This window comes from Hipposideros armiger, unplaced genomic scaffold (assembly GCF_001890085.2).
Source record: "Hipposideros armiger isolate ML-2016 unplaced genomic scaffold, ASM189008v1 scaffold_178, whole genome shotgun sequence".
NCBI classification, from domain to species: domain Eukaryota; kingdom Metazoa; phylum Chordata; class Mammalia; order Chiroptera; family Hipposideridae; genus Hipposideros; species Hipposideros armiger.
This window is the reverse complement of record NW_017731528.1, coordinates 2084111-2109272: the sequence shown is the minus strand read 5'-3', so window position 1 is coordinate 2109272 and position 25162 is coordinate 2084111. Positions and strand designations below refer to the sequence as shown.

General features: G+C 41.9%; 1 protein-coding gene across 10 annotated transcripts in view; it reads left to right on the top strand.

Moving 5' to 3' along the window:
- FRY (FRY microtubule binding protein) overlaps window positions 1-25162 on the top strand; it is a 456767-nt gene that overhangs the window by 376247 nt on the left and 55358 nt on the right. For all 10 annotated transcript variants that reach the window (XM_019652358.1, XM_019652349.1, XM_019652352.1 and 7 more), the window contains 11 exons: window positions 2201-2399; window positions 3871-3992; window positions 6726-6913; window positions 7972-8066; window positions 9372-9979; window positions 10771-10868; window positions 11402-11572; window positions 14933-15073; window positions 18954-19133; window positions 20650-20811; window positions 23145-23219. In XM_019652358.1, the coding sequence (XP_019507903.1) occupies window positions 2201-2399; window positions 3871-3992; window positions 6726-6913; window positions 7972-8066; window positions 9372-9979; window positions 10771-10868; window positions 11402-11572; window positions 14933-15073; window positions 18954-19133; window positions 20650-20811; window positions 23145-23219 (2039 nt within the window). The remainder of the gene's footprint in view (window positions 1-2200; window positions 2400-3870; window positions 3993-6725; window positions 6914-7971; window positions 8067-9371; window positions 9980-10770; window positions 10869-11401; window positions 11573-14932; window positions 15074-18953; window positions 19134-20649; window positions 20812-23144; window positions 23220-25162) is intronic.

Sequence of the window (25162 nt, the reverse complement as noted above, 5' to 3'; positions counted from 1 at the left end):
GAGAGCAGAAAGCATTAGCTGAGTCAAAAAAATCACTCAGCTGTGTCCAGCCATTCATAAAGACTTTCCCCAAAGGGCCGATCGGTGGTGCTCATGCACAGCCAGATCATTTTGGGATGATGAGCAACAGAGCTCTGGGGTTCCCTTTTTACCTAGTTACTTTGTACATTTCACTGGCACTGGATATGGTGTGGCTTTTCATGTCACCACGTACTTTCTTCATAACCTTGAAGAGGACAGACCTTTTAGTCACCACCTGTACTCAGCACTGACCCTTCTCTGAGAGACATTAACATGTGTCCTTAGATACAAATATGACCTCTTCATTATTGAATATTTGCAAATATATTTTCTATATTATTATTGTCTTTATTTTTAACCAGGTTACACTTAATTGAAAATAATCCATCAATTGCCTGTCAGAGACATACAACCCTCTTTTCCATAGGTGCTTAATTTGCAGAATCCCAAGTTCTATCTTTTCTCCTCCAGGACAAGCATGTTTTCCATTAAGCACATGACCTTAGGCTAGCAGTTCTCAACCTTTCTAATGCTGCGACCCCTTAATACAGTTCCTCATGTTGTGGTGGCCCCAAACCATAAAATTATTTTCGTTGCTACTCTATAACTATAATTTTGCTACTGTTATGAATCATAATGTAAATATCTTTTTGTTTTCCGATGGTCTTAGGCGACCCCTGTGAAAGGGTCATTCGACCCCCAAAGGGGTTGCAACCCACAGGTTGAGAACCGCTGCCTTAGGCTGAAAAAATTATAAGACCTGTTACTCTGTGTATCTCTGGGTACAACAGCTTTGCATTCACTGTACCACTGATGTGGCATAAATGGTTTAGAGTGGAGAGGTTACAAAACAAAACAAAAAAAAACAAAACAAAACAAAACACGCTATCCTTAGGCAAGACAAACAGTGGGTAGCTGGAATGATTGACTCTGTAGCACCCTTGAAACAGGTAGGTATGTGGAAGGTTTGGGACATGTCTCCTTTTCATAAACGTTTGTGTAATATTTATTGGACATCACATTTCAACTAGAGTTACTTTCAAAACCGCACTAAAACCTGTGACAGAAATTGCTGTCTTTATCTTGTCATAATAGGAAGCTGAAGTGCAGAGAAGGCTGATAAACTCCCCAAGATTACACAACACATGGCAGAGATGGTATCAGACTCAGAGCATCTTATGCCTAATTCAATACACCTGTCAGACACATCAGACTATGAACCTCATATGATTTTTAAGTAGAGGCAAAGGCACAGTCATGTGTACACATTTTCAAACCCACATCACACCGAGAGATGTCGAATGTTAACCAAATACCATGTTTCCCTGAAAATAAGACCTAGCCAGAGAAGAAGCCCTAGCATGTTCCTCCAGGATACGGAGGGCACGCACCCCTCACATGAGGGTTTTATGACCTGTTTCAGGGAGAAGGGTGCCTTTTCCACACACTCCTTCAGCTTAAAATATTCAGTATGCCAAGGTGCCATATTTTGACACTTAAAATCATGCTATGGCTTATTTTCCGGCTAGGTCTTATTTTCGGGGCAACAGGGTACATAGTGGGGTAAAAACAGTATTTGATTATTTCATATTTCTTTGACTAACTTGATATATGCTTGGTTAAAATAATTAACATACACAAAACATTCATGATTCTGGCATATTTACTCAAAAACATGATATATAACTTATTCATCAGCCATTAAGTGACTGGTATCCTCAAAAATGTTATCATTTCACATGTTTTAGTCGTCCAATATCCAGGCATAATTTATTAACCGTAGGTATGTCCAGATGCACAGTGGAGGTGTACATCAGCCTGTGCATGTGTGTGTGCGCACACACACACACACACACACACACACACACTTCTTTTGCAGAAAGCATCAATTAAAACACCAGAGTAGAAAATTATTTGATAGAGCATAATGTCATGTATATTTGCATTATGCTCTATCAAGTAATTCTCTATACTTATTACCACACACACCCTGGTTTACACAGTAGTACAACTATTCCATAAGCAAGGAAGGAATATGAGTCTCGTTTAATCATAGCCATAGCAAAAATTCAGTGTTTTCTCTGAAAACTGAAATAACTGCACACTTCGGTATGCTCGCCTCCTGACCTCATTACATGCCCTGCCTAGCACACTCCACCTTGACCTTCTTCTGCACCAGGTGGCTTTGACTTCCTGCGGGAGGACCAGTCATCTCCGGTGCCAGACTCGGGGCTCAGCTCCAGTTCCACCTCCTCCAGCATCAGTCTGGGAGGCAGCAGCGGGAACCTCCCCCAGATGACCCAAGAGGTGGAAGACGTGGACATGGCTGCTGAAATGGATGAGAAGGCAAACAAGCTCATTGAGTTCCTGACGACCAGGTAAGGGGGCCAGGGAGACAAGCTGGTGTTCTCAGGTGGGGCTTTGGGGGAAATGCCATCACTTTAAAACCGCACAGATGGAAAAGTGAGCCTGGCGTTCTCGCAAAGTCCTATTTTCTCTGCTAAATTGCATTTTCTGGAGTCTGTATACAAGGCAGACACTGGTAGAAGTTGTCTAAGATGCCACTGGTGTCACAGTTGATGGGCAGGGAGATTTTGTGTACAAAGACAGTGCTGCAGATGGAGGCAGGAGATGGTAGCGCCTGATGGCCAGCATGACTTTAATCTATTAGGAGCCACCAGGATGTGCAAGATCTGAGACTTGGTGAACAACCTCCCTCAGGAAGCCAAAGGTACCAGCTAGTCCACCCAGGAGCAGCTGCAGAGGGGACCAGTGTCCGCTCGTCCAGTCCAAAGAGTCATTTATAAATGGAAGTCAGAAACCAGAAGCAATAGGAAGCATGATAGGGAAGGAGTCAAATTAATAGCAAAGCAAAATCCAGAAAAGCTGTGAGCAATTTCATTTTTCAGGCCTTCTGGTTCTTTAGTGGACAATTCAGCTTCAGGGTTCCTAGTACCCCGAGGTCCAGCACATGTGCAAAAGTATGTGTGTTACCTGATATCTCACAGGATCTCTCTTTCTTCAACTAATGCTTCAATTAATGTAAACAGAGGGGTGGGGGAGGAAGGAAGGAAGGAAGGAGGGAACGAGGGAGGGAGGGAGAGAAGGAAGGAAGGAAGGAAGGAAGGAAGGAAGGAAGGAAGAAAGGAAGGAAGCAAGCCATTTTCTTTCATCAGTTAACGATTCAGGGTGTTCTGCATAGCTGTCAGTTTCCTGGGGAACTCAATGTACAGGAAACTTAGGAAGGCCTGATGGTGCCTACACACAGGGGACGTCAGTGTCCTGAATGCTTTATTGTCACCACTCACACATTGCCACGTGTTAGGAAGGGCATTCTCTGAAACCCTCACATCTGGCCCCATCGTGTTCTCACTGACGAAAACCCAGTAGATGACAGAGGCTATGTCTCCAATTTGGTTCTACAGTATTCAGGAACACCTGATGATGTGATCCTCAGGAACGCATTTTCTCCACAGATGCACACAAATGGAAATCAAGTTTGCATCTAAATCTATATTGTACATAATATTTTATATCATTTTATTTAACAAACACTTTTGGGGCATCTGTTATGTGCCAAACACTGTTCTGGTGAATGAAGAGGTTTTCATTTTATGATTAAATGTCATGAGCTTTTGGTTTGGTGAGTAAAACATAAGAAAAGTATGTCTCCACATTAGCTCGGCCTGTTTTGAGTATGCTCTTAAATAAGACTGTAATTAACCCTGGAAATAAATTAGTAACATTTTAGAAACATATATTGCACCTTCAGAGTTAAGACTGCATAGATAGTTTTAAAAATGCAAAATTCACAGTTGTATTTTTGACACTGTGTGTGTTTTGTTTCAGGGCATTTGGTCCACTTTGGTGCCATGAAGACATCACGCCCAAAAATCAAAATTCAAAGAGTGCTGAACAGCTCACGAATTTTCTACGCCACGTCGTGTCCGTATTTAAAGATTCTAAATCAGGTACTTCATCCCATTTCCCCAAACCCACTTTCAGAATTTCTCTGTAGTGAAGTTCATTCTTCCCCATCTTTCTACACATTTGGGAGTATGTGTAGGATAGCAAAAGAATATACCTAGGGGAATGTTGAAGTTTATTTCAGATGTGCCTAACTGACTGTTGTTAATGTCATGTATACCTTATGCTCTATCAAATAATTTCCCCAAAATCACTCTTCTCCTTGCTTCATTACATTACTAGAATTAAACTGTGCCTAAAATATTAATTTTATTTAAAGAAGGCAATGAGAAGTAAATCATTAATTGATTAGATGCAGACTCAATGGTGAGAAATTGTCAGCCTTGCAAACTGGTTTTTAAAAAAAGAATTTTGTGATGAAATGTTTTTGCTTTTAAAAATATTTGCTAACAATTCCTGAGCCAATCAGCACTGACTATTCTGAACACAGCGTGATTCCTATTTAGGCTATAATAGCATCATAACATTGAAGTCCGTAGCTGAATTCCATCTGGATTCACCTTTGCCTGGGCTCATTCGTGTGTGAAATTTAAATGTGGTTTATCAGCATGATGGAATAATTAACTATTCCTACCTTTTTCACGCACCTGGCTGGACACACTAAATATGCTCACAGCTTTGCAGCTGCTCTGATAATTAGCACATTTCACAGTTTGAAACATTCCAGATTAGCTACATCTCTTTTCATTATTAAAAAATATATATACTGATAAAGAGAAATGGGAACGTTGTTCCAGAAATAGGATTGCCATTTCCAGTTTTGAGTTTCCCTGTGGAATTTCTTTGAAATATGAAGACCTCATATATTGGTATTCCCCCCACTTAAAACTCACTTAATAATTGAACATAGCCCAAAGAAAGGAATTTACTCTTTGTATGTGAGTTACTCATTTGTCTAACACTTTTAATTGTATGAGGTTAATAAAAATGAGAAAACATAAGAATGCCTATGCTGTATTCTCAGCGGGTCTTTGGGCTGCTTGAAGTCAGGATATCTTACCCACTACAGTTTGTTTTTGCATCTCCACTTTCTGTCTGGTTCTGCTACAGCATAATAAAATGTGTTCCTGGAAACGCTTGTATTTGTCAGGGTGGCATAGCTGCTGTAACAAACAACCACCAGAGCTCAGAGGCTCAACACAGTAGGTTATTTCTGGATTACATAACGGTTCAGTGTGGAGGCTGAGCAGGCGTTCTTCCTCCTGGTGCTCAGAGGACCCCCCCCCCTAACCTGTGGCTCTGCCACCCCCTAGGCTCAGAGGCTCATTGGATCCCCTGTGTCCAGCCAGCAGGAGGAGGAAGAGAGTGAGAGTAGGGTCACTCACAGAATTTCACATGGCATCCAGTGCTTCTTCCCACATCCACTGGTTAGTCATTCCTAACTGCAAGGGAGGCTGGGAAATGTAGTCCATTCTGTGACCACACATTAATTAGCTTACCCCAAAGGCGATTGTCATCGTGGTGGTAGAGTCTACAGTCCTCCTAGTATAGTTCTCATCTTCAGGCATGTTATGATTTCAGTAAGCTTTTGTTCATGGACCTAACTTCCACATATAAAATGCTTTGAGGAAAACATGTTTTGACAAACCAAATAAAGACATAAAGAACTATTTTGAAACATGACCCATTCATAAATTGTGAAATGGCCCATGTGGGTTTCATCCCACATTTATCACCCTGGATTTGCCTGAGTCCACTTTCCAAGATGCTTTGTTCACTGTACAGGAGCATTTTCTTGTATAGCCGACGTGTTCCTAGGGTCAAACAGCCAAGCGGCAGCTATGAACAATGACACTGAATTATCCGCCTGGCCTGCTTTCATATGACAATCAAATGTGCCACAGAGACAGCCCAGACTGCTGTTTTCATCATGCCCTCTGACCCTTCAGCCAGGCCTCCCTGCACAGAGGCAGAGCACGCATACAGTGTAATGGGCTTTACACCATCATTTCTGCCTGGTCAAGTGGTTTTCTGATGGCAGACTCCCTTCATGCTATTGGAAGAAGACATATTCCAGTGAAGGTTTAAGTGATAGCTGCCTTCTTTGCAGTATCTACATTTCGATATCCATGTATTCATAGACTATTGTGAAGAGCCAAGACTTTGGCCCAGGCCTTGGCTGTGTTTAGAGTTGACTAGATCCACTAACAGCATTCAATACATACACAAGTACTCAGAAAATTGGTTTCTTACAAATTCTCTTATAAATAAAGGAGTGAAAGTATTCATGTACAAAGTGGTACTGAAGAATAACAGAAGAATAGCGTAATGTGTAGTAATATACTTGTGAGCACATATGTATGACACCCTGTATTAAGCACTTTTTATGTTAATTTTCACAACAATTCTGCTAGATAGATGCTATTATATTATTCCCAAATTAAAGATAAGGGAACAGGTGCATAGAGAGAGTAATTTTCTTTTCCAGACTCCCAAAATCTAATTCAAAACAAGGCCCATCTTGCTTCAAAGCTTCTGACTCTTTCTACTATACTATGCCTCCTTAAGATTTATTGAGAGAGAGAGAGAAGAGAGAGAGAGAGAGAGAGAGAGAGAGAGAGAGAGAGAGAGAGAGAGAGTGGTTTTTTTGTGGTTAATGTATGAATAAGTACCATCAGGAGGTGACTCTGTAGTGATCCTGTTTAGGCCTCGAGAGAACCATTGCCCCAGTTTGCAGAGTGGCGGCTGACCCGATCTCTGGCCTCTCGGTGCCCTAGGCTTCCATCTGGAACAACACCTGAGTGAAGTTGCATTGCAGACAGCCCTAGCAAGCTCTTCCAGGCACTATGCCTGTCGGTCTTTCCAGATATTCCGGGCCCTCAAACAACCGCTGTCAGCACATGCCTTGTCTGACCTTCTCTCGAGACTGGTGGAGGTGATTGGAGAACATGGCGACGAGATTCAGGTAGGGGAGGAAAGACCAATGAACACATACTGCTCTCTCATTTCAGAGCTATGGAGGTAACACCTTTCTCGGAGCCTTCTTTCTCTTGTCAATTATTCCAGCCCTTTGGACATGTACAGTTTATTAAAAATTTTAAGAGGTTGACTTTTATATCTATAAAAAGTATCCCCAGGAGCATTGTTCTAGAAGTTCCATGGATAGTATCTGTCTTATTCAAGCTGACAACTGAACATTCTTCAGTGACTCTTCTTTGTTGTTGGTTTTATTTCATGGGGGACAGGAAAGTTTTTTTGTATTGTTTGGTTTTTCTGCCACCAACCTAGGACACAGTTGTTCAATGTCCCCACCCAGAGAAGGGATCTTTATTGTATTTGTGCAAAGCATCACCCCTCTCTGTGTGGTCAGCCTTCAGTAAACTGAGAAGAGCTGAAGAAGTGATGGAAAGAGCAGATGCCACAAGAAGACCCTGTAGGTATAGACCAGAGACTGGGGAGCTGGGCAGGTTGAAAGCCAAGGGCATTATCAGCCCTGTAGCTTGGGCCAAGCCCTTATTTTCCATCAGAAATGTGCCTGCCTCTCAGGAGGCCTGCACAACTATAGACTCTAGGTTCTTTTCATCCTTCTGGCCCTGAATAGTGCTGTTTAAAATGCCACTGAGGCACAGACCTCCTCCCTCACACCTCATCCATTAATCTTTGGCTTTCAGACATCGCAGCTCTGTATTTCAAAGGCCTGCCATCCCTCTCAGCCACAGGCCATGCCTGCCACCTTCGGTGTTACCCCCTCCCTGTGGGGTTTCAATGAGATCGATCTGTGGAGGACCTCAGACCTAGGGAATAAATCTTTGTGATTATCTGCTAACTCCTAAGCCATCTGAGTTTCCTCAGTGGCCCTTAAAATTTGTATTTAGACTTTGTAAATTAATGTAGCAATGACTGTCTAGCTTTCAATGATATCAACATGATTAAAATATTAGAATTTGCGTTAATTAAACTTATGCCCAAGAAGTTAACAGCAGTTCTAAGCAGCATGAGATGTTTTCTTTGCGTGCTTGGCAGGGTTACGTAATGGAAGCACTCCTGACTTTGGAAGCTGCCGTGGATAACTTGTCTGACTGCTTGAAGAACAGTGATCTCCTAGCTGTACTATCTCGGTGAGAACCAGCTTAATGACATTTTGAGACCCAATATACTGTACTGAATATTTGGGAGATGCCCAGAATTTGGGCAAAGTCCAAAGATCATATCTAGTTTTCAAAGTCAACTGTGACCTAAAAAAGTATGTATAACATTTTCTTAAGTTAAAAAAGGGAAATTATCATATATAATGCAGCTCTGTATTTCACACACACACACACACACACACACACACACACACACACACACTATATAAATATTTTTAAATGTCAGGAAGATAAACACCAAATGCTATATCTAAGTAATGCAAATATTAATGTTTCATTTTCTTTTTTATGTCTTTGAGTATTTTTTAAAATTTTATATAATATCCTATTACATTATAAACAGAAACTAAAACTAAATATTATTTTTTAAATGAATTATACAAAACTCATCTGAACCATCACTATAAAAACAGTTGGAATAAATGTTGATTTTACTTGTAAAATACTTAGTGTCTTTTATATTTTTTAATTCCTTTTACTCCTGTCAATGTTTAATAACCCATTTCAAATCACCCATGATTCCATATTGTTTGTATAATTGAGTTCATCTTGCTTGAAATTGAGTCAGTAATGTTGTAATATATCACATTGGGTCTTATTTCACTTTTAAGTTGAACATTTTTTTATGGCTAGATAAGCTTAATGTGATTACTAACACCACACGTATTTATTCTTATAAGCCTACAGATTTATTTAAATCAGCCAAATTTATCAGGAATGTTGATGAAGAATTTACCTTTTCAGCCTGAAATATACATTTTTATAAGTGCAAAAATCTTCCTTTGACTCAAATATTTACTTTTTTCTTTCCAGATAATCATTTTCATTTCTGATCTTCTTATCAGTCAGTTAATATAATATTAAAGTTTGTACCTATCAGGAGCATTTTTTTTCCATAATTACTCCTACTCAAAAAGAAACCAAAAAAAGAAAAGAAAGATCAGTAAACTTTATGACCAATTGCTTATTTCTTTAACCTTTCACTAAATGGAAGTTAGTATTAGGTTTTGTTGGTGAGTTAAGTTTGATTTTCTTGTTAAGCTTTTTAACTTTTATTTATCATAGCTCTAAGTTTAAGAATAAGTGAATGTATCCCTCTAAGTTTAAGAATAAGTGAATGTATCCCTAATAAGTGAATGTAGAAAAAATGAATAGAAAGTAGTATTCTCAAAGAATGATGTCCCTCCCTTATTGTTCGTCAGTGGCTCTTAAAAGGACAGGCTTTTCACTGAAGCATGTTGGCTTTCTATTGAGCATTTCTATTTTTATACCCAGCTCTTCATCACCAGATTTAAGCTCCAGCAGTAAACTAACAGCAAGCAGAAAAAGCACAGGACAGCTGAATGTGAACCCTGGGACAGCCAGTGGCAACACAGCAACTACAGAACGGAGCCGGCATCAAAGAAGCTTCTCTGTGCCCAAGAAGTTTGGCGTTATCGACCGGTCCTCAGACCCACCTCGGAGTGCCACACTGGACAGAATCCAGGCTTGTACCCAGCAAGGCCTCTCCTCAAAAACCAGAAGCTCATCCTTCCTGAAGGACAGCCTCACAGACCCATCACACATAAACCACCCAACCAACCTGCTGGCCACCATCTTTTGGGTCACAGTGGCCCTGATGGAATCTGATTTTGAGTTTGAATACCTAATGGCCTTAAGGCTGCTAAACAGACTGCTTGCTCACATGCCACTCGATAAAGCTGAGAACCGAGAAAAACTCGAGAAACTCCAGGCACAGCTAAAATGGGCAGACTTCTCCGGGTTACAGCAGCTGCTGTTGAAAGGGTTCACCTCCCTCACCACCACGGACCTGACCCTGCAGCTCTTCAGTCTGCTGACGCCAGTGTCCAAAGTATCCATGGTGGACTCATCCCAAGCCATCGGTAAAGCCAACACGCTCCCTCTCTCACAGTTTTGGGTGGTGTTGTGTCCACATTTCATGTAGTAAGATAAGGTGGGCTTACTGATTTTAGCAGTTCTGCTGAGAAATGGTTCCTTGGGACTCGTTTGTTTTTCTTTCAAAATTTTATATAATGTACTAACATTCTTTAATTATTTAATTGCGTATATTTTAGAAGATATTTTTAAGGCAATAACAGAAAGGGCAGAAGTAACATATAAGATATTGGTCATTTCTTTATGCTTTCCAGATCAATTACTGTTAGTTTATCCCATTGCTCTTGTATAAATATTTACTTTCATTTTTCTTAACTCTTAAATTTTTCCTTTCTCTTCCACTTGAAAATTCTCTCAGTTCCCTATTCTGAATTAAGTCAAATCAACAAACTAGATTTTTAACAACCATGGCATGTGGCCCAGGATTCTTTTCATGAAGTTAGAGCTTAACACAGTGGTATTAAGCCATTCCTCAGCATTTTAGAGTCTTTTTGATTACATGAATAAGACTTAAATTGATGGGCTTAAGTTCTCTCATACAGGTTTTCCTTAAAATATGTTTCGCGATAAAATTTCAAAATACTTCTTCAGGTCTTTTTATTCTGCTTTTTAAAATTATGGTTGTACATTTTTCCTGGGTTTTGTTAGATCATATTAAAGCCGCTTCCAAAGATTGCATTTGCCTGACATCAAAATAAAATCTGTAATGTGTTTCCCCACTGTTGACAGCTAAAATGCACCGTAGTCAGCTGTCTCCATTGTATCTGCTCTAATCCAGGCTTTCCTCTGAATGTCCTGTGTCTCCTGCCCCAGCTGATTCAGCACTTTGAAAGCCCCAATCAGTTCTGCAAGGATGTGGCCGAAAGGATTGCTCAGGTATGGCTTAGGGGTCCACACCCAGGCAGATCCATCCAGGCTTCCCGGAAGGCCCCATGTTGGACCAAAATGACCAGGCCCGGAGAGGGCAGTGAGTTTCACAAAGCCCAAATACAGTAATTGACATCACTGCTCACTTGCATGCTGCGTGGCCAATGCACACTGTCACTTTTGGTTTCATTACTGAGAAAGCAGGTGGAAAGAATTTTTGAAAATTATATTAGCTAACTAATATAATAAGCACTTACACAGCCTACCAAAAAAATAATACAGTAATAACCTTGGTTTGCGAGCATAATTCATTCTGGAAACAAACTACTCATATTGCAAGACATCGCTTGTTTACCAAGTTAAAATGTATTAGAAATATTTGCTCATCTTGCGGAACACTCGCAAACCACATTACTCGCAATCCAAGGTTTTACTGTATGTCAGTTTGTTTTCCTGACTGCCAGGACTTCTACCAAAATTGCTAACATTTCTCCCTATTCCTCAGGCTATTTTATCCCTGACTGGTTTTCCTCTCCTATAAGGTTTGTTTGGAAGAGAAGAACCCCAAACTTTCTAATCTCGCACACGTCATGACTCTTTATAAGACACACAGCTACACGAGAGACTGCGCCACCTGGGTCAACGTGGTCTGCAGGTACCTGCATGAGGCATATGCTGAAGTTACCTTGAACATGGTTACCTACCTGGCAGAGGTAAGCTCTTCAACAAAGGATAAACTCTGTTATAGTCTCCATGGGTAAAATATTTATACGGAGCTGATGATAATACACTTCATTTATTGAGCACCCATTAAATGTTTTCATAGATGTGTTGGAATCACTTTAAATCCTCACAACAACCCAGCGAGGTATATGACACTGTTATAAAGAAGAATCTGGGGCTTGGCCACATTCAGTTATCTGCCCTCCGTTTAAGGCAGCCGAGCCAGCATTTGAACCGAGGCCTAGCTGCCCCCAAGCTTAACCTTCTATTTACTCCACGGACACCTATCAGCATGGGGCAGCAATGGGATATTTTATCCTAATTACTCTGGGTGTTCAAATCTTATTTCAGAGGTTCCTGTGTGGCTTGATATGTTCAATGGCTGTTTTCCCTAAACACCCTCTTGAAGCATACATTTTGAAACAATCTTTTTATCTACATCTTTTGTGTTTGCTTTTAAAAATGGGATTTTTGTCCTCCTACAAATGTGTTCCTAGTACAGACCTCTACTCTGAGTTCTGTGGACGCTAGTGCTAGAAATGTGTAGCGTTGTGTTGAAACATGATGAAATGTATTCCATTTGGCACCTCTGGTCCCCAATAGCTTAGTGCACAGATCATGAAATCCATGAGGCAGACAACAGAGAGCAGCGCCCTCGTCTAGCATTCTGAGTGTGCTTTTCTCTGGGGAAATGCATTCGTCCCTCTGCCAGGCCTTTTCGGAAGTGGTGAGGACAGCTATTCTCAATTTTCTTCAGTTATGTGACCCACTCAGAACACAGATAGGTTAAAGAATCAGTCACTTTCTGAAAGGCTCTCCCCAGGAGAAGGCACTTGCCCCATCCAACAGCATTTATGATGAGTCCTGCAGGATTCTGATTTGCAACATTGATCATTACGTGTGGTCTGTGCTCAGACTGTCAACAGCCCAAGATTCATTTGCTCTTTCCTTCCCCCCATCCCCAGCACATTAAAGAACCTCTCATAAGTGTCACCTGGCTACTTCTTATTATCACTTTGGTCACATCTGTTTCCACAAGAGTGACTAAGCCAGCACACTCATGTCAGCACACAGGAAGTGCAGGATAAATGACATAAACACCCTGGATACGAAGGCAGGTGGTGCCTGTTTTTACAAAGGTGATGTGTGAGACAGCAAGGAGGCAATACTGGTTTGGATGGCTACACATAACAGTTTCAAAACTACTAATGGGATGTGGTAGATACATACAAGGAATATTATTCAGACTTAAAAAGGAAAGAAATACTGACACGGGGGGCTACAGCATAGATGAACCTTGAAAACCTTACACTAACTGAAATAAGCCAGACACAAGAGGACAAATATGTAATATTTGTAATGATTCTGCTTATATGAGGTACATGAAATAGGCGAATTCATAGAGACAGAAAGCAGAATTTTGCTTACCAGGGGCTGGGGATGGGATAATGGAGAGTTACTGTTTTATAGTTTCTGGCTGGGATGATGACCAAGTTCTGGAAATGAATAGTGGCAATGGCTGCACAACATGAGTATGCTTAATGTCACTAAATTGCACACTCAAAAACGGTTAAAATGGTAAATGTTATGCTATATATATTTTACCACAATAAAAATATAAGTAAAGATAGATTACCCAATTTGTTCTATTCAGCCCTTATCACAAATTGTCACTAAAATTTGTACTGTGAACTTAACTTCCCACCATATATAATGCATATTAACTCCTATCTCAGTTGCTGACATATTCTCACGGGTGTTGGTCATGCATATACAGATAATTTTCTGTAGCTGTGGTCAGTGTTTCCATCAAACCTGCCCTGCTCACTTACACTGACCTTGTGTGTATTTCCATGTGTTGACATATTTCCCACCGTGTCACTTTGAATAACTGTGGCATTCTATCAGATGAACATAACACAGCTTGCTTCAGCATCTCCCTTTTATTGTTCGTGTTCATGTTTTTTTCGATTACAAATGGTCCTTTTATGTAGACTTTTTATCAGATATTTGGATCACTTCTTCTGGTGGTATTTCGCAAAGTAACTACCCAGGTAAAGGGCATGGCTATGTGGCTATATTGCTTAGTTCCACATGTTTAGAATTGGTCTTCACAGAGGTTGTCCCAATTTATAATACTACAAACACTGCATAAATATTCTTGTTTTCCCCTACCCCCACTAAATGCTGTCATTATATTTATTCCTTTTCTTTCAGTTTAATATTTTATTGGTACTTTAAAAGTATTCTCTTTAAATGTTTCCTTTCTAGTGAATATGTTCATTTTTCCACACTTCCAATTTGCACAATTGTTTATTTCCTCATGTGTTAACTGCTCAGTTATTTCTTCTGAGCACATTTGAAATAAACTTCAGTGTTTATTTGAATCATTTCTATTAATTCTTCACTTTGAATGGTAATCTTTTATCATGATGTCTGTCACATATATTTTCTCATTATTTTTGCTTTTCTTTCTGAAAGTATCATTGATTTTTTTCTGATTATAAAAGCACAGTATAAGTTCAAAACAAAAATTTAAAGGTACAGAAAAGTTAAAAATAAAAGATGAATATAAAAGAAAATCACCCAATAAGTATATTCTTTAGAGAGAAACACTATTAATATTTTGTTGGGTTTGTTTCCAGTGTTGTTGCTGTATAACAAATTCACACCAAAATTGGCATCTATTATATAGAAATTATATATACTTCCTGTCACTTAATGTTATCAGATACCCTTTACTATGTCTAAAAATATCATTCTATTAACTACATGATGTGTCATTATACAATTTACCATAGTTTGTGTATCCATTTTCCTAGTGGTCAACATTTAAATTGCTTTGAGCCTTCTTGTTTTGTTTTGTGTGGGGGTTGTCTACCATTATAAATAGTGCCGTGCTGAAATCTCATACAGAAATCCCGGTATTTATCTCTAGGTTTGGAAATGTTCCTAAACATGTAATGACTCTTTGGAAAGGTTTGAACCGTTTTAATACTCTGGATCTTAATCGCCAGATCACCCAATTTACATTTCCACTGATGTGTAAGAATGCACATCTTCAATCCTCACCAATACTATTTAATACCAGTTTCTAATCTTTGCCAACTTGCTGGCTGGTAAATTGCATCTTTTGTTTCCATTTGCGATTTTTGACAACTCGTGGTGTGTGATGCCTTCCTTTTGAGGTTTTTGTTGATTTCCGCTGTGCACATATCATATTTACATATCCAAGCCTACCTGTGTGGCCCTTGCTAAGACCTTCATGTCTCAGCAGCTGGGATTTTCTCTTCCCTTCTAAGGAAACATGCAGTCATATAAGCACTGACTCACACTGTCCTCCCCCGCAGTTGCTGGAGAAGGGCCTCCCCACCATGCAGCAGCCGCTCCTCCAGGTGATCTACAGCCTGCTCAGCTACATGGACCTGTCAGTCATTTCCATAAAGCAGTTTAACGTGGAAGTCCTGAAGACCATTGAGAAGTATGTGCAAGTGAGTATTCAGTAACCTCCCATGTGGATGGATGCTTGCAGTTGGTCCAGCAGGACAGCGGCCCTGCATGGAGCTTGGCTTGGCAGGCATGTGAATGTTTGCTGATATGCATAACACAGAGCAGTCGAGCATGGGAGCTGACCACACCTGAGAGCCACGCTGAGTAGACAGGACTAGGCCCCGTGTGCACCTTTAAAGGACACATTTCTGCTTCTTGGAGCTTATAGGTTGGGTATTAAGAGCACACAACTGGCGGGGAGGGCAGGGCCAGGCTCTTATTTGGAGTCTCCCATTTCAAAGAAGAAGAAGGAACTTGCATGTCCCAGGTTCGAGGCCAGGTGTTTCAACATGCAAATGGTTAATTCAGAGGCTCAGATCACCGCTTTAGAGTTGAGGGGACTCAGATTAAGAAACTTGTATGAATGTGCTTGAAAACACTCCAACAAACATGTGCAAAATGTTGGGGGGATGAGTAAAAACAGATGACATGTGAATGAGTGACCGAGAGTTACAGGGGGTTCATTTTACTGATCTCTGTTTCTGTGTATATTTGAATATTTCTATAATAAACCATCTTTAAACATTTCTTTTTTAAAGAAACTAGCCCCAAGATCTCCATTAGTAAAAGTGAAGCTGGCATTTAAACCCAGGTCCCCGTAGTTCAAAAGCCAGTGCCTCTGTTTCATTGTACGGGTACCCTTCCTAGCAGGAAACTGGCAAACAAGCCTAGCAAACACCCACGGATTGGCTCTTCAAAGCCATATCCAAGACTACCAGAGGGAAAAAGGAAAGAAATTAAATTTTTTAAAAAGAAAAATTAAGGGCCGGCCGAGTGGCGCATTGATTAAGAACTGTCTTGGGACACCAGAGGGCCCCAGTTCGGATCCCACATATGAGGGCCAGTGACACTGCCCTCCACAGCTAAGATGCTGAACAACAGCTCAACCAGGAGCTGGGCTGCTGTGAGTCACCAGTGACGGCATAGGCTGCAGCTCCTGTGGCAGTGGGTTGCCATGGGCTACTGTATGTAGCCAGCAGCCAGCGTGAGTGGCTGTCCAGAAGCCGGCGACTGATCTGCCTCGCCGGGAAGAGTGCAATGATGGTGCCAACTTGGGCCAGTGAAGCAACGTCCTCCACAACTAGACTGAAGAACAAAACGACAGCAACTTGTCTGTTCCCCTTCCCCCAACTCCCCAGCACAGTTCCCATCCCCCCAATTCCCCAATAAAAAAATCTTTAAAAAAAAAAAAAGAAAAGAAAAAGAAAAATGTAGAGAGCAAACAGACCAGAGCAAGTTTCTAGAGGTTGGAAGTTAATCTGAAACACATGACCACAGACTAAAGAAGGGGTACCCCAGGCCGTGGGGGCCACCATGGGATCCAAGGGTCAAGCTCAAGGTCATAGACACCCTTCTCTCCACATCTCATCCGGTTCTCTATTTTGTCTCAGGAGTGTACTTGGTGAGTTTCAGAGTTCAAGGGAAAATGCTAGGTTTTCTTTGGTTCTTAGGTTTTCACTGACAAAGTGATTTAGTGCAAATTTGGACATTTCTTTCCATCTTCATTTCACCAATCACATTACTTGCTGATATTATCTCATGCTTAAAGTGATTGCCAAGCGTTTTTTTTCTGTTTGCATTTTTCAGGTTGCATTGCTCTAATAAAGCTGTGTCACATGGTAGGCGTTTTGGTAACACTTTCTCACTTCTCAACACTCACTGGAGACAGAGGTTCACTTTACATCTTACTACAAACTCAGCCCCATTTCATGATTTTGTTGGGCTGCCAATTCTTTCCTAGGCCTGTGGGCGATCTCTGATACTAGATACCTTCTCTTGAACGGTAGCTAAATTCACAGTCAATGCATGACCTCTCTTGCGCAAACTCAATGGCAAAGGAAATATGTTTTATATCATGTGCTTTTTTCCTAAAACCTAGGCAAATTATAATAATAACTTTTATCCAATTGGTTTATCTGCATTCAATATTTTTGTGGGAGACACATGTCAGTCTGTGTGGGGGTTGTCAGAGAGACAAAGATGGTAAAGTGAGTCTTACAGGAAGAGTAGGCATTTGATAAGCCAATAAGGAGAGGAAGGGCAGTCCAGGATGAGGGAGTAGCATAAGTGAGGGCACAGAGGCTAAGAGGCCTTGCCAGTTTGGGGAGCTCCGGGGTGGTCTATGGGAGGTGGCCCTGCTCAGAGTGTGGTCTCCGCCCTGCCCACCAGAGGGAGGCCTCGAAGGGGCGCAGGCAGGGGGCGGCCTGAAGAGGTCTAGAAAGACCATTGCAGCTGGAGTGGGTGTTCCAGCCTTGAGTAGAAACTGCCCACGGGGAGAGAGGCTAAGGGGCCCTTGAAAGAGTCCAGGCAGATCTCACATGTGGGATCTAAAGAACTAAATAAGTCAACAAACAAAACAGAACACTTAATGAAGAATGAAAGATAATTATATTTTTAAACTTCTGACTTCCAGAGTAATTTGTTGTTTATATGTATGTAAGGGTAAGTGATGAAAAGACAGTGCGCCCCTGAAAATCATTGATTAGTAATGTATAATAATTGTATTTTTTCAGCATTATATTTAAAATTATAATTATGGAAAGACATGAAAGGTAAAAGGCACAAAATGGCTAAAAATATTTCCATTTTTGACTGAATTCAAAGTAAATTAGCTATTTTGTTTTCTTTTTTTATTTTATTTATTTATATATTTTTAGCTGAGCCATCCTGCCACCTGTTGGCAGCTCAGCTCACGCTGTGACTCAAACCCACAACCCTGTTGTTCAGAGCTCACACTCCTGAGTGAGCTCTTAACCAACTGAGCCACTCGGCCGGCCCCCTTGCTTTCTTTTTTTAAATAGGGCTACACATCATCTTGGAATGACTGTGCATCATCTGGATTACTTAAGAGGAATTAGCTTAAAATCACTTTTAAGCATTAAATAATAAACTCATAGATACAGAGAACAAACTGATGGTTGCCAGAGGGGATGGGGGTTGGGGACTGGGTGAAAAATGGGAAGGGATTAAGAAGTACAATTGGTATATAAAATAGCCACGGGGATGTAAAGTACAGCACAGGGAACATAGTCAATAGTGTTGTATTAACTATGTATGGTGTCAGGTGGGTACTGGATTTATCAGGAGGATCACTTCATAAGTTATATAAATGTCTAATCACTACGCTGTACACCTGAAACTAATATAATATTGAATGTCAACTGTAATTGAAAAGCAGAAGGAGGGAAGGGAAGGAAGAAGGGGTAAGGGAGGTGAAAGAAGAAAGAGGATTCAGCTGCGGGTGCCAGCAGGCATGAGAAGAGAGGACAGATTATCAGAAGGGAGGGAAAGAGGAGTTAAGAACAGCTCCCAGATTCCTGGGGTTAGGTCATGAGGAAGACATAGTGCAGAAAGCAAGAGGCCTGAGGGCAGAGGTCAGGCACCCAGGAAGCAAATGGGGCAGGAAGAGCCTGAGAAGTAGGAGAAGGACCAAGGAAGGCCAGAAACTGGGGGTGGGGAGAATTTTGAGGAAGAGTGAGTGGTCAGTTGCATAAATGCATTGGGGATTGTTTTTTCTGTTTTGTTTTGTTTTGTTTTTTCGAATTAAGGAGGCACCTCATTAGCAAAAATAATATCTTATTTTAAATGTATTTGAATATGGACAAAATTGGTCCTTTTTTATTTGCTTGTTTCCTAAATGTACCTCATATTATATATGAATTGTCCTTTTATGTCATTTGCCTTTTACTTATCACAGAATGTCCTGCACTGTTTTAAATCAGTGAATTCTGACTGGTCATGAGACATTTCACTTGTTAGCATTATGTCAGGTTTAAAAAAAATGAAATTGCTTTTAATCATTAAGTGTTTTCTTTCCCTCAGAGTGTTCACTGGAGAGAAGCTTTGAACATCTTGAAGCTGGTGGTTTCTCGGTCAGCCAGCCTGGTTCTGCCATCCTACCCGCACAGCGACCTCTCAAAGGTGGAGATCCATCGAGTGTGGACCAGTGCTTCTAAGGAGCTACCCGGGAAAACCCTGGACTTCCACTTCGACATTTCCGAGGTCTGCTGCCTGTCTCTGTAAACTTGAGCATGAATGTGTGGTGCCAGAGGTTAGGCGTTGGGGCCTGGAGCCACGAGGACTTCTGAGGCCTGAACTGGCTCGCTTATAAGAACAAGCTGAGTGTCAAGTGCACGAGGGCTCTCGATTGGCAGCTCTTAGAAATAGAAGCTAGCCTCCGTTATATAAAAAATGATTTAAAAAAAGGTAATTTGAAAATGGAATGATCTTATAAACCATGGCTATCACTCACTCTTTAGCTGACAACTATCACATCCTGTCTCTATATCACGACCTTGTTCCCTGACTTGCAGGAATACAGAGCCTGCCTTCATGCTTGCTTCCCAAAGCCACACTGCTTTTTAAACCATAAAATTATCTAAATTCTGGCCTTGGAGGAGAGGAGCGTGCCGAGGGAGGGACCAGTGGACCAAGCTAAGGAGTCAGGGAGAAGAGCGGGCAGAAAGTAGTCAGATTTATCTGCTGGTCTGGGAACGAACATTCGGGTGCCCTGTACTTAACCATTTTAATCGAAGGTATAAAAATACTTCACGTTCCTGTGTGTCTTGCCCCATGACCCCTAAGCCCCAGCAAAGCAGAAACTATGCTCTGTCCATTTTATAACCAGGGTCTGGAAGGGGGTCTGATTCATGATGGGTCCGTAATACTCTCCAATGCTGCTGAATGAATAAATTCACTGAAGGAACCCTCCAGGACTGACTTGCTCTGTGAAGCAGGTTGTACCCAGGTTGGGTTTTCTCACACCATGCTCTCATTGACCCTTCATTTCCGTATTCTGCAGCCATGGTGATACCTTCATCTTTATTTTGTATGTGTATGATATGAAAGTATCGAATCGATGCTTTTCAGTTTTTAACATTCTTTTTACTTGCTGAGGCGGGTGAAGCTACTTTTCCTCTTTGACTTAAGGTTACCCTGTTCCAAAGAGGTACAGAAAGTGTGTGCCAGCCAGCGGCACAGCCCGAGACCAGCTGTTACAGGTCTGAAGGGACTGGAGCTCGGGGTGCCTACCTTGTCACCACACTCCACGACATGCAGGAAGGGAGACCCTGGCCCTGACCTCATCATTTAAATAATTGGAAAGTAGAAATCATTTAAAGACATTTCTAAATGATTGAAACTACATAAAGATTGAGAAGAGGGGAGGACTTCCAGTCTCCTGTTAGGACTATGAGACATTCTTTCAAGCTTAAACACCTGAGTGTTTGTTTTCCTGAGTGTTTTGCTTCTAATCTTTACTGGTGGTTTCTGAATCATGTTTAAAAACAAGCAGCTGGGTTTGTTTTCAGCTGCTAAGAGGGTAGGAAGGTGTGGAAGATGCAAAATGACTCAGAGTGTATATTTGAGCATCAGGAAAATGAGCCTGCTTATAACGTTGGACAAATCTCTAACTCGTAACCCAATAAGCAGTTCTTGGCTGCTGCCAGGTAGCGCGACCCCAGACACCCCAGAACTATAAATAAGGTGGAGTAACATTGCTTTTGTGTTCTTTCTCAAGACGCCCATCATCGGGAGGCGATATGATGAGCTGCAGAACTCTTCTGGGCGTGACGGGAAGCCCAGGGCCGTGGCAGTCACCCGGAGCACATCCTCCACCTCGTCAGGCTCCAACTCCAATGTCCTCGTTCCCGTCAGCTGGAAGAGGCCCCAGTATTCTCAGGTATAGAGCCCTGGACCTGCAGGCCTGGGGGGAGCGGAGGGGACCTGCCAATGACCCATGTACAGAGCGTCAGCACCAGTGGTGAGGACATCACGGCATTCCAAGGGCACCCGCTTTATCCTTGAACAGTTCATTATATGGAGCTGGAGTCTGACACTGTTGTTTTGACACACTGGTCCTGCTTTTCTTAAGGCTTAGAAGTGAAATCGGGTCTCTCATACATGGCGGTCCTTCCACCATTTAAAGAAACCCTGCTCCCACCCCTGCCACTCACCCACATGCATCCTCTGTTCTCCAGCTAACACATCCTGGTTCTCAATCGATTCTCCAATGACACTGTGGCAGCTCTCCTCCGAGCGGGCTCTCCACTCACGGCCCCTGTGCTGTGAGGCACACCTGTCATCACAGATTCAGGCCACTGTCACTCTGTGGGGCCTGCGTCACCATACCAATGACAGCGCACTGTTAAGTAAAACCTGCATGATAAGGCTCTTTGGTGAAATGTGACAGAAGCCCAGGGAAAAATTACCTCAAGTGGAAAAGGAATTTATTAACTCATGTGTCTTGGCTTCAAGTGCAGTTGGATTCTAGTACATCAATTCAAGGCCTGGACCCCTAGACTCTGAGTCTCTCTCTCTCTCTCTCTCTCTCTCTCTCTCTCTCTCTCTCTCTCTCTCTCTCTCTCCCTCCCTCTCTCTCTCTCTCTGTGTGTGTCTGTTTCTCTTTCTCCCTTTCTCTCTCTATGAGTCTGTCTGTCTCTCTCTCTCTGCCTGTCTCTCTCTTTGTGTGTGTGTGTGTGTGTGTGTCTGTCTGTCTGTCTGTCTGTCTGTCTGTCTGTCTCCGTGTCTCTGTCTGTCTCTCTTTCCGCTCCCCCTTCTCACTGTCCCCTCCCTTCCCATGCTCCGCCCTGCCTTCCTCTCTGCTGATGTCATTCTCTGGCAGACTTTTCCCATATGAGGCAGCAGCCACCTCTGGCAGCCCCAAACTTACATGGTCTCTGGCTCTGGCGATTCCCTCACCACACCCACAGCAATTCTAGAACAGGACTTGCAGCGTGTATGAGGGAGGCAGGGCCCCCTGAGTGGGACAGGAGCATCCTGAGTGGGTGCCAGGCAGGGTAAGCACTTTGCATGCCCCGCAGGACTCACCTTCACTGTCAAAGGTTAGGGAAACGGGTCACAGCACAGCGCCTGCTGTGGGAACACAGCAGGTCCTGTGAGCACTCACTGAGTTTCTGAGTGAGGGCGCCCACTACACTTCACTGGGGACTCAGCAAAGACAGGAAAAGTATATACCCATCCCACGTTCCACATTCCACGCACCGACCCTTCCCAAGATGCCCGCTAAAACATAGGAGAATGGTTTACAAACCTCTTGCCTTCCTTCAACACTAAAAAGACACTGTATGGAGTGTTCCTTCTCTGATTTGGAAATAAGGATGCAGTGAACAAAGTTCCATTAGGAGGGAAAGCCTGTGAGTGACACTGGCCTCTGAGCAGTCTCCACACAAACAGAAATCAGATTAAAAGGGAAAGCTCATTTTAAACAGAGTGGGAAGGTGGCTTTGAGCAGAGTGACACACGTTAACCTTTCTGAGCCCTGGCTACTTCCTTTCCATTCTCAACCCACCGAGCATTCTGGGACCTGGTTTATCTGTGTCCTTGGAAATGTGATGGGCTATAGAGGAATCTCCATGCTTAAAGGGCTGAAACGTAAGGTTTATGAACAAAACCAAAAGGAACTAAATCTGTTTGACTTCAGGAAGAATAAATTGAGAAAGATTTAATAATGGCTTGCAAATAATTTCTTTAACTCTGCACAAAGTCAGTCTCCTCTTTGAGGAAACAGTTTTGTGCTGTAACATAATAGATTTCATTTAGGTGTGAGAAAGCCTTGCTAATGCCAGAAGTTGTACAGTTCAAGGAAAGATTGATTATCAAGGGCAGGAACAAATATCTACTGCAGAACGCTAGAACTGATTTTCAGACCCTGCCCTTGGGAAAACTTCCATTAGCACAGAAGGTGACCCTCAGTTGACATTTTCTAATAGTCACTTAAAAAAAAGGTTAAAAGGAACAGGTAAAATGAATTTCAATAACGTATTTCCTTTAACCTAATATAGCCACAATTTTATGATGTCAACACGTAATCGATGTTTTACAATTATTGAGACGTTTTACATTTTATTAAACCACATCTGCGTGTCTTTTACACCTGTTCCCACTGGCCATATTTCCAATGTGGTGGCCCTGTGTGGCCAGTGCCACAGCATTCGAGCAGATTCGGTCACAAGATGCCATGAATGATGACCTGCCTGTGTGTTTCTTTTCCAGAAGAGGACAAAGGAGAAGTTGGTCCACGTCCTTTCTCTGTGTGGCCAGGAAGTGGGGTTGAGCAAAAATCCATCAGTAAGTTCTATCACATATCACGTATATTTTGGTGTCATATCTTTTTTACCTTTTGTCTGGTTTTCCCTTTGGTCAAAACAAGTTTAGAGGATTCACCTATGAATTATAAGCATTATACCCACCATCTAGATCAAACCCCCAGGTCATTTCTCCCCACACCATGATTTTTAATGTCAGTTCAAAAACGATGAAAGATTTTGTTGGCTATTTGCTCTAGTTTGTCTGTAAATCATTCTCAGTTATCTTCATTTTAAAATTTTCTTAGATTTCTTTCTCATAAAAATGCCCAGCTTCCTAAAAATATATGTGATAATCTCCTGCACCACCATATCTGATTGCTTTTGGTTAAAATTTTACTCTGTACACACACCTCTTACTGTGATGTCATTATTTTACTCGTGTACAATAAAGGTGAAAATGATACATTATCATGTTTTTCTCTCATATCAACTTTCACTGATATTACAGTTTGTAAAAACCATGCCATCAGGCTTTGGAATAGCTGAATAATTAAAGTATTAGGAGTTAGCTTCTGAAGCTTTCATAAAATTTGGAAAATTCAAATTGTGTGTGTGAGTCTATTGTAGCAAAAGCAATATAAATCTCAGGGTCTGGTTCCACCAGGTATTTTTATTTCATCTCTAACACAGCATCTTTATTATTAACAAAAAACAAACAAACAAAAAACCGCAAGCTAAATAATTTCCCAAATGAAGTAATAGCAAACAGTGTGTCTGAGAGCTATTTGTCACATCTGCGCTGTATCCACTGACATGGTTTAAAAGCAGGTGGAGTGGTAGAGGCTCACAATTTCATAAATACTTGCTGAAGTGCCAGTGGATCTTTTTTACGGTCTGGGAAGGTACCCAGCCCGCCATTGGCTCAGCTTGGCCTCTACTGAAGTCACCTTTTGAGTGTTATTGATCAGTGAGCTTGTTGTTGCTCCTATGACATTGTTTAGGGCAGAGGGGACCAGGCGACAGTGGCAGGTGCAGGCAGAGCACCCGAGCCCACAGGGAGCAAGTCGGTAGCAATCCGCCTCAGCAGTGCAGCCCTGCCAGTGAGGGCCACTTCTCACCACCTGGCAGTGGCGCGTTCTTCAGACCCACACGCCTGCCTCTGTGCCCTTGTGGCTAGAAGTTTGCCTGGGAGCTGCTACAAGTAAGAGAAGTGCTGTGCGAGGAAAGGGAGCCTTCAGCGGGGAACCAGGGTTGCCGTCTTGTCGCATTGAAGCATCAGCCCTCCGTGCTGTCTGTCTCACACACCCGTTCATAATCTGTGTGTCACCTATGCCTCTTGAGAACACAGTGTGTATCACGGTTGAACTTAAACATGGGAGGAAAAGGGCACATGTAAAGTCCTCTCACTCTTTCATTACTTTTGAGACACATCTGTTATACTTAAATTCTTAGAGGTGATTTGCCTACTTTTCAAGGAAGTCTAGATGGTGTAATGGCCAAATAAGGACTACTGGTTGCCTTATTTAATATCTATCTCTGTTCAGGAGAGGTGACATCGTACAGCATTTAGCTTCTTTTGCAGCTGGTTATTTCTACAAAGTTCTAATAACATGGCCTAGTGGAAAGAACGTAAACACAGAAGTTAATTAAAATGTTAACATATTAAATAGTGTAATAGGAAAAAAGTCTTGTTTTGTTTAAATGAACCGGACAGGAATTTAAGGATAAATTATGAGCATGGCTGTCAGCTACGCTTCTGTAATTCAAATGAGAAAGTACTGTGCATTTTGGCTTCTGTTTCTTATCCCTCAGCAGTTTCCGGTCTATCTGTAAAAGGGTTAAATCCTGTGCTCTCAGCTCATTCTACACTAACATCTTGATGTCTGGAGCCCTGAAAATATTGTGTGGTAATATGTACGTGGGGTGCGTGCGTGTGTGTGTGTGCGTGTGTGTGTGTGTGTGTGTGTGTGTGTGTGTGTGTGT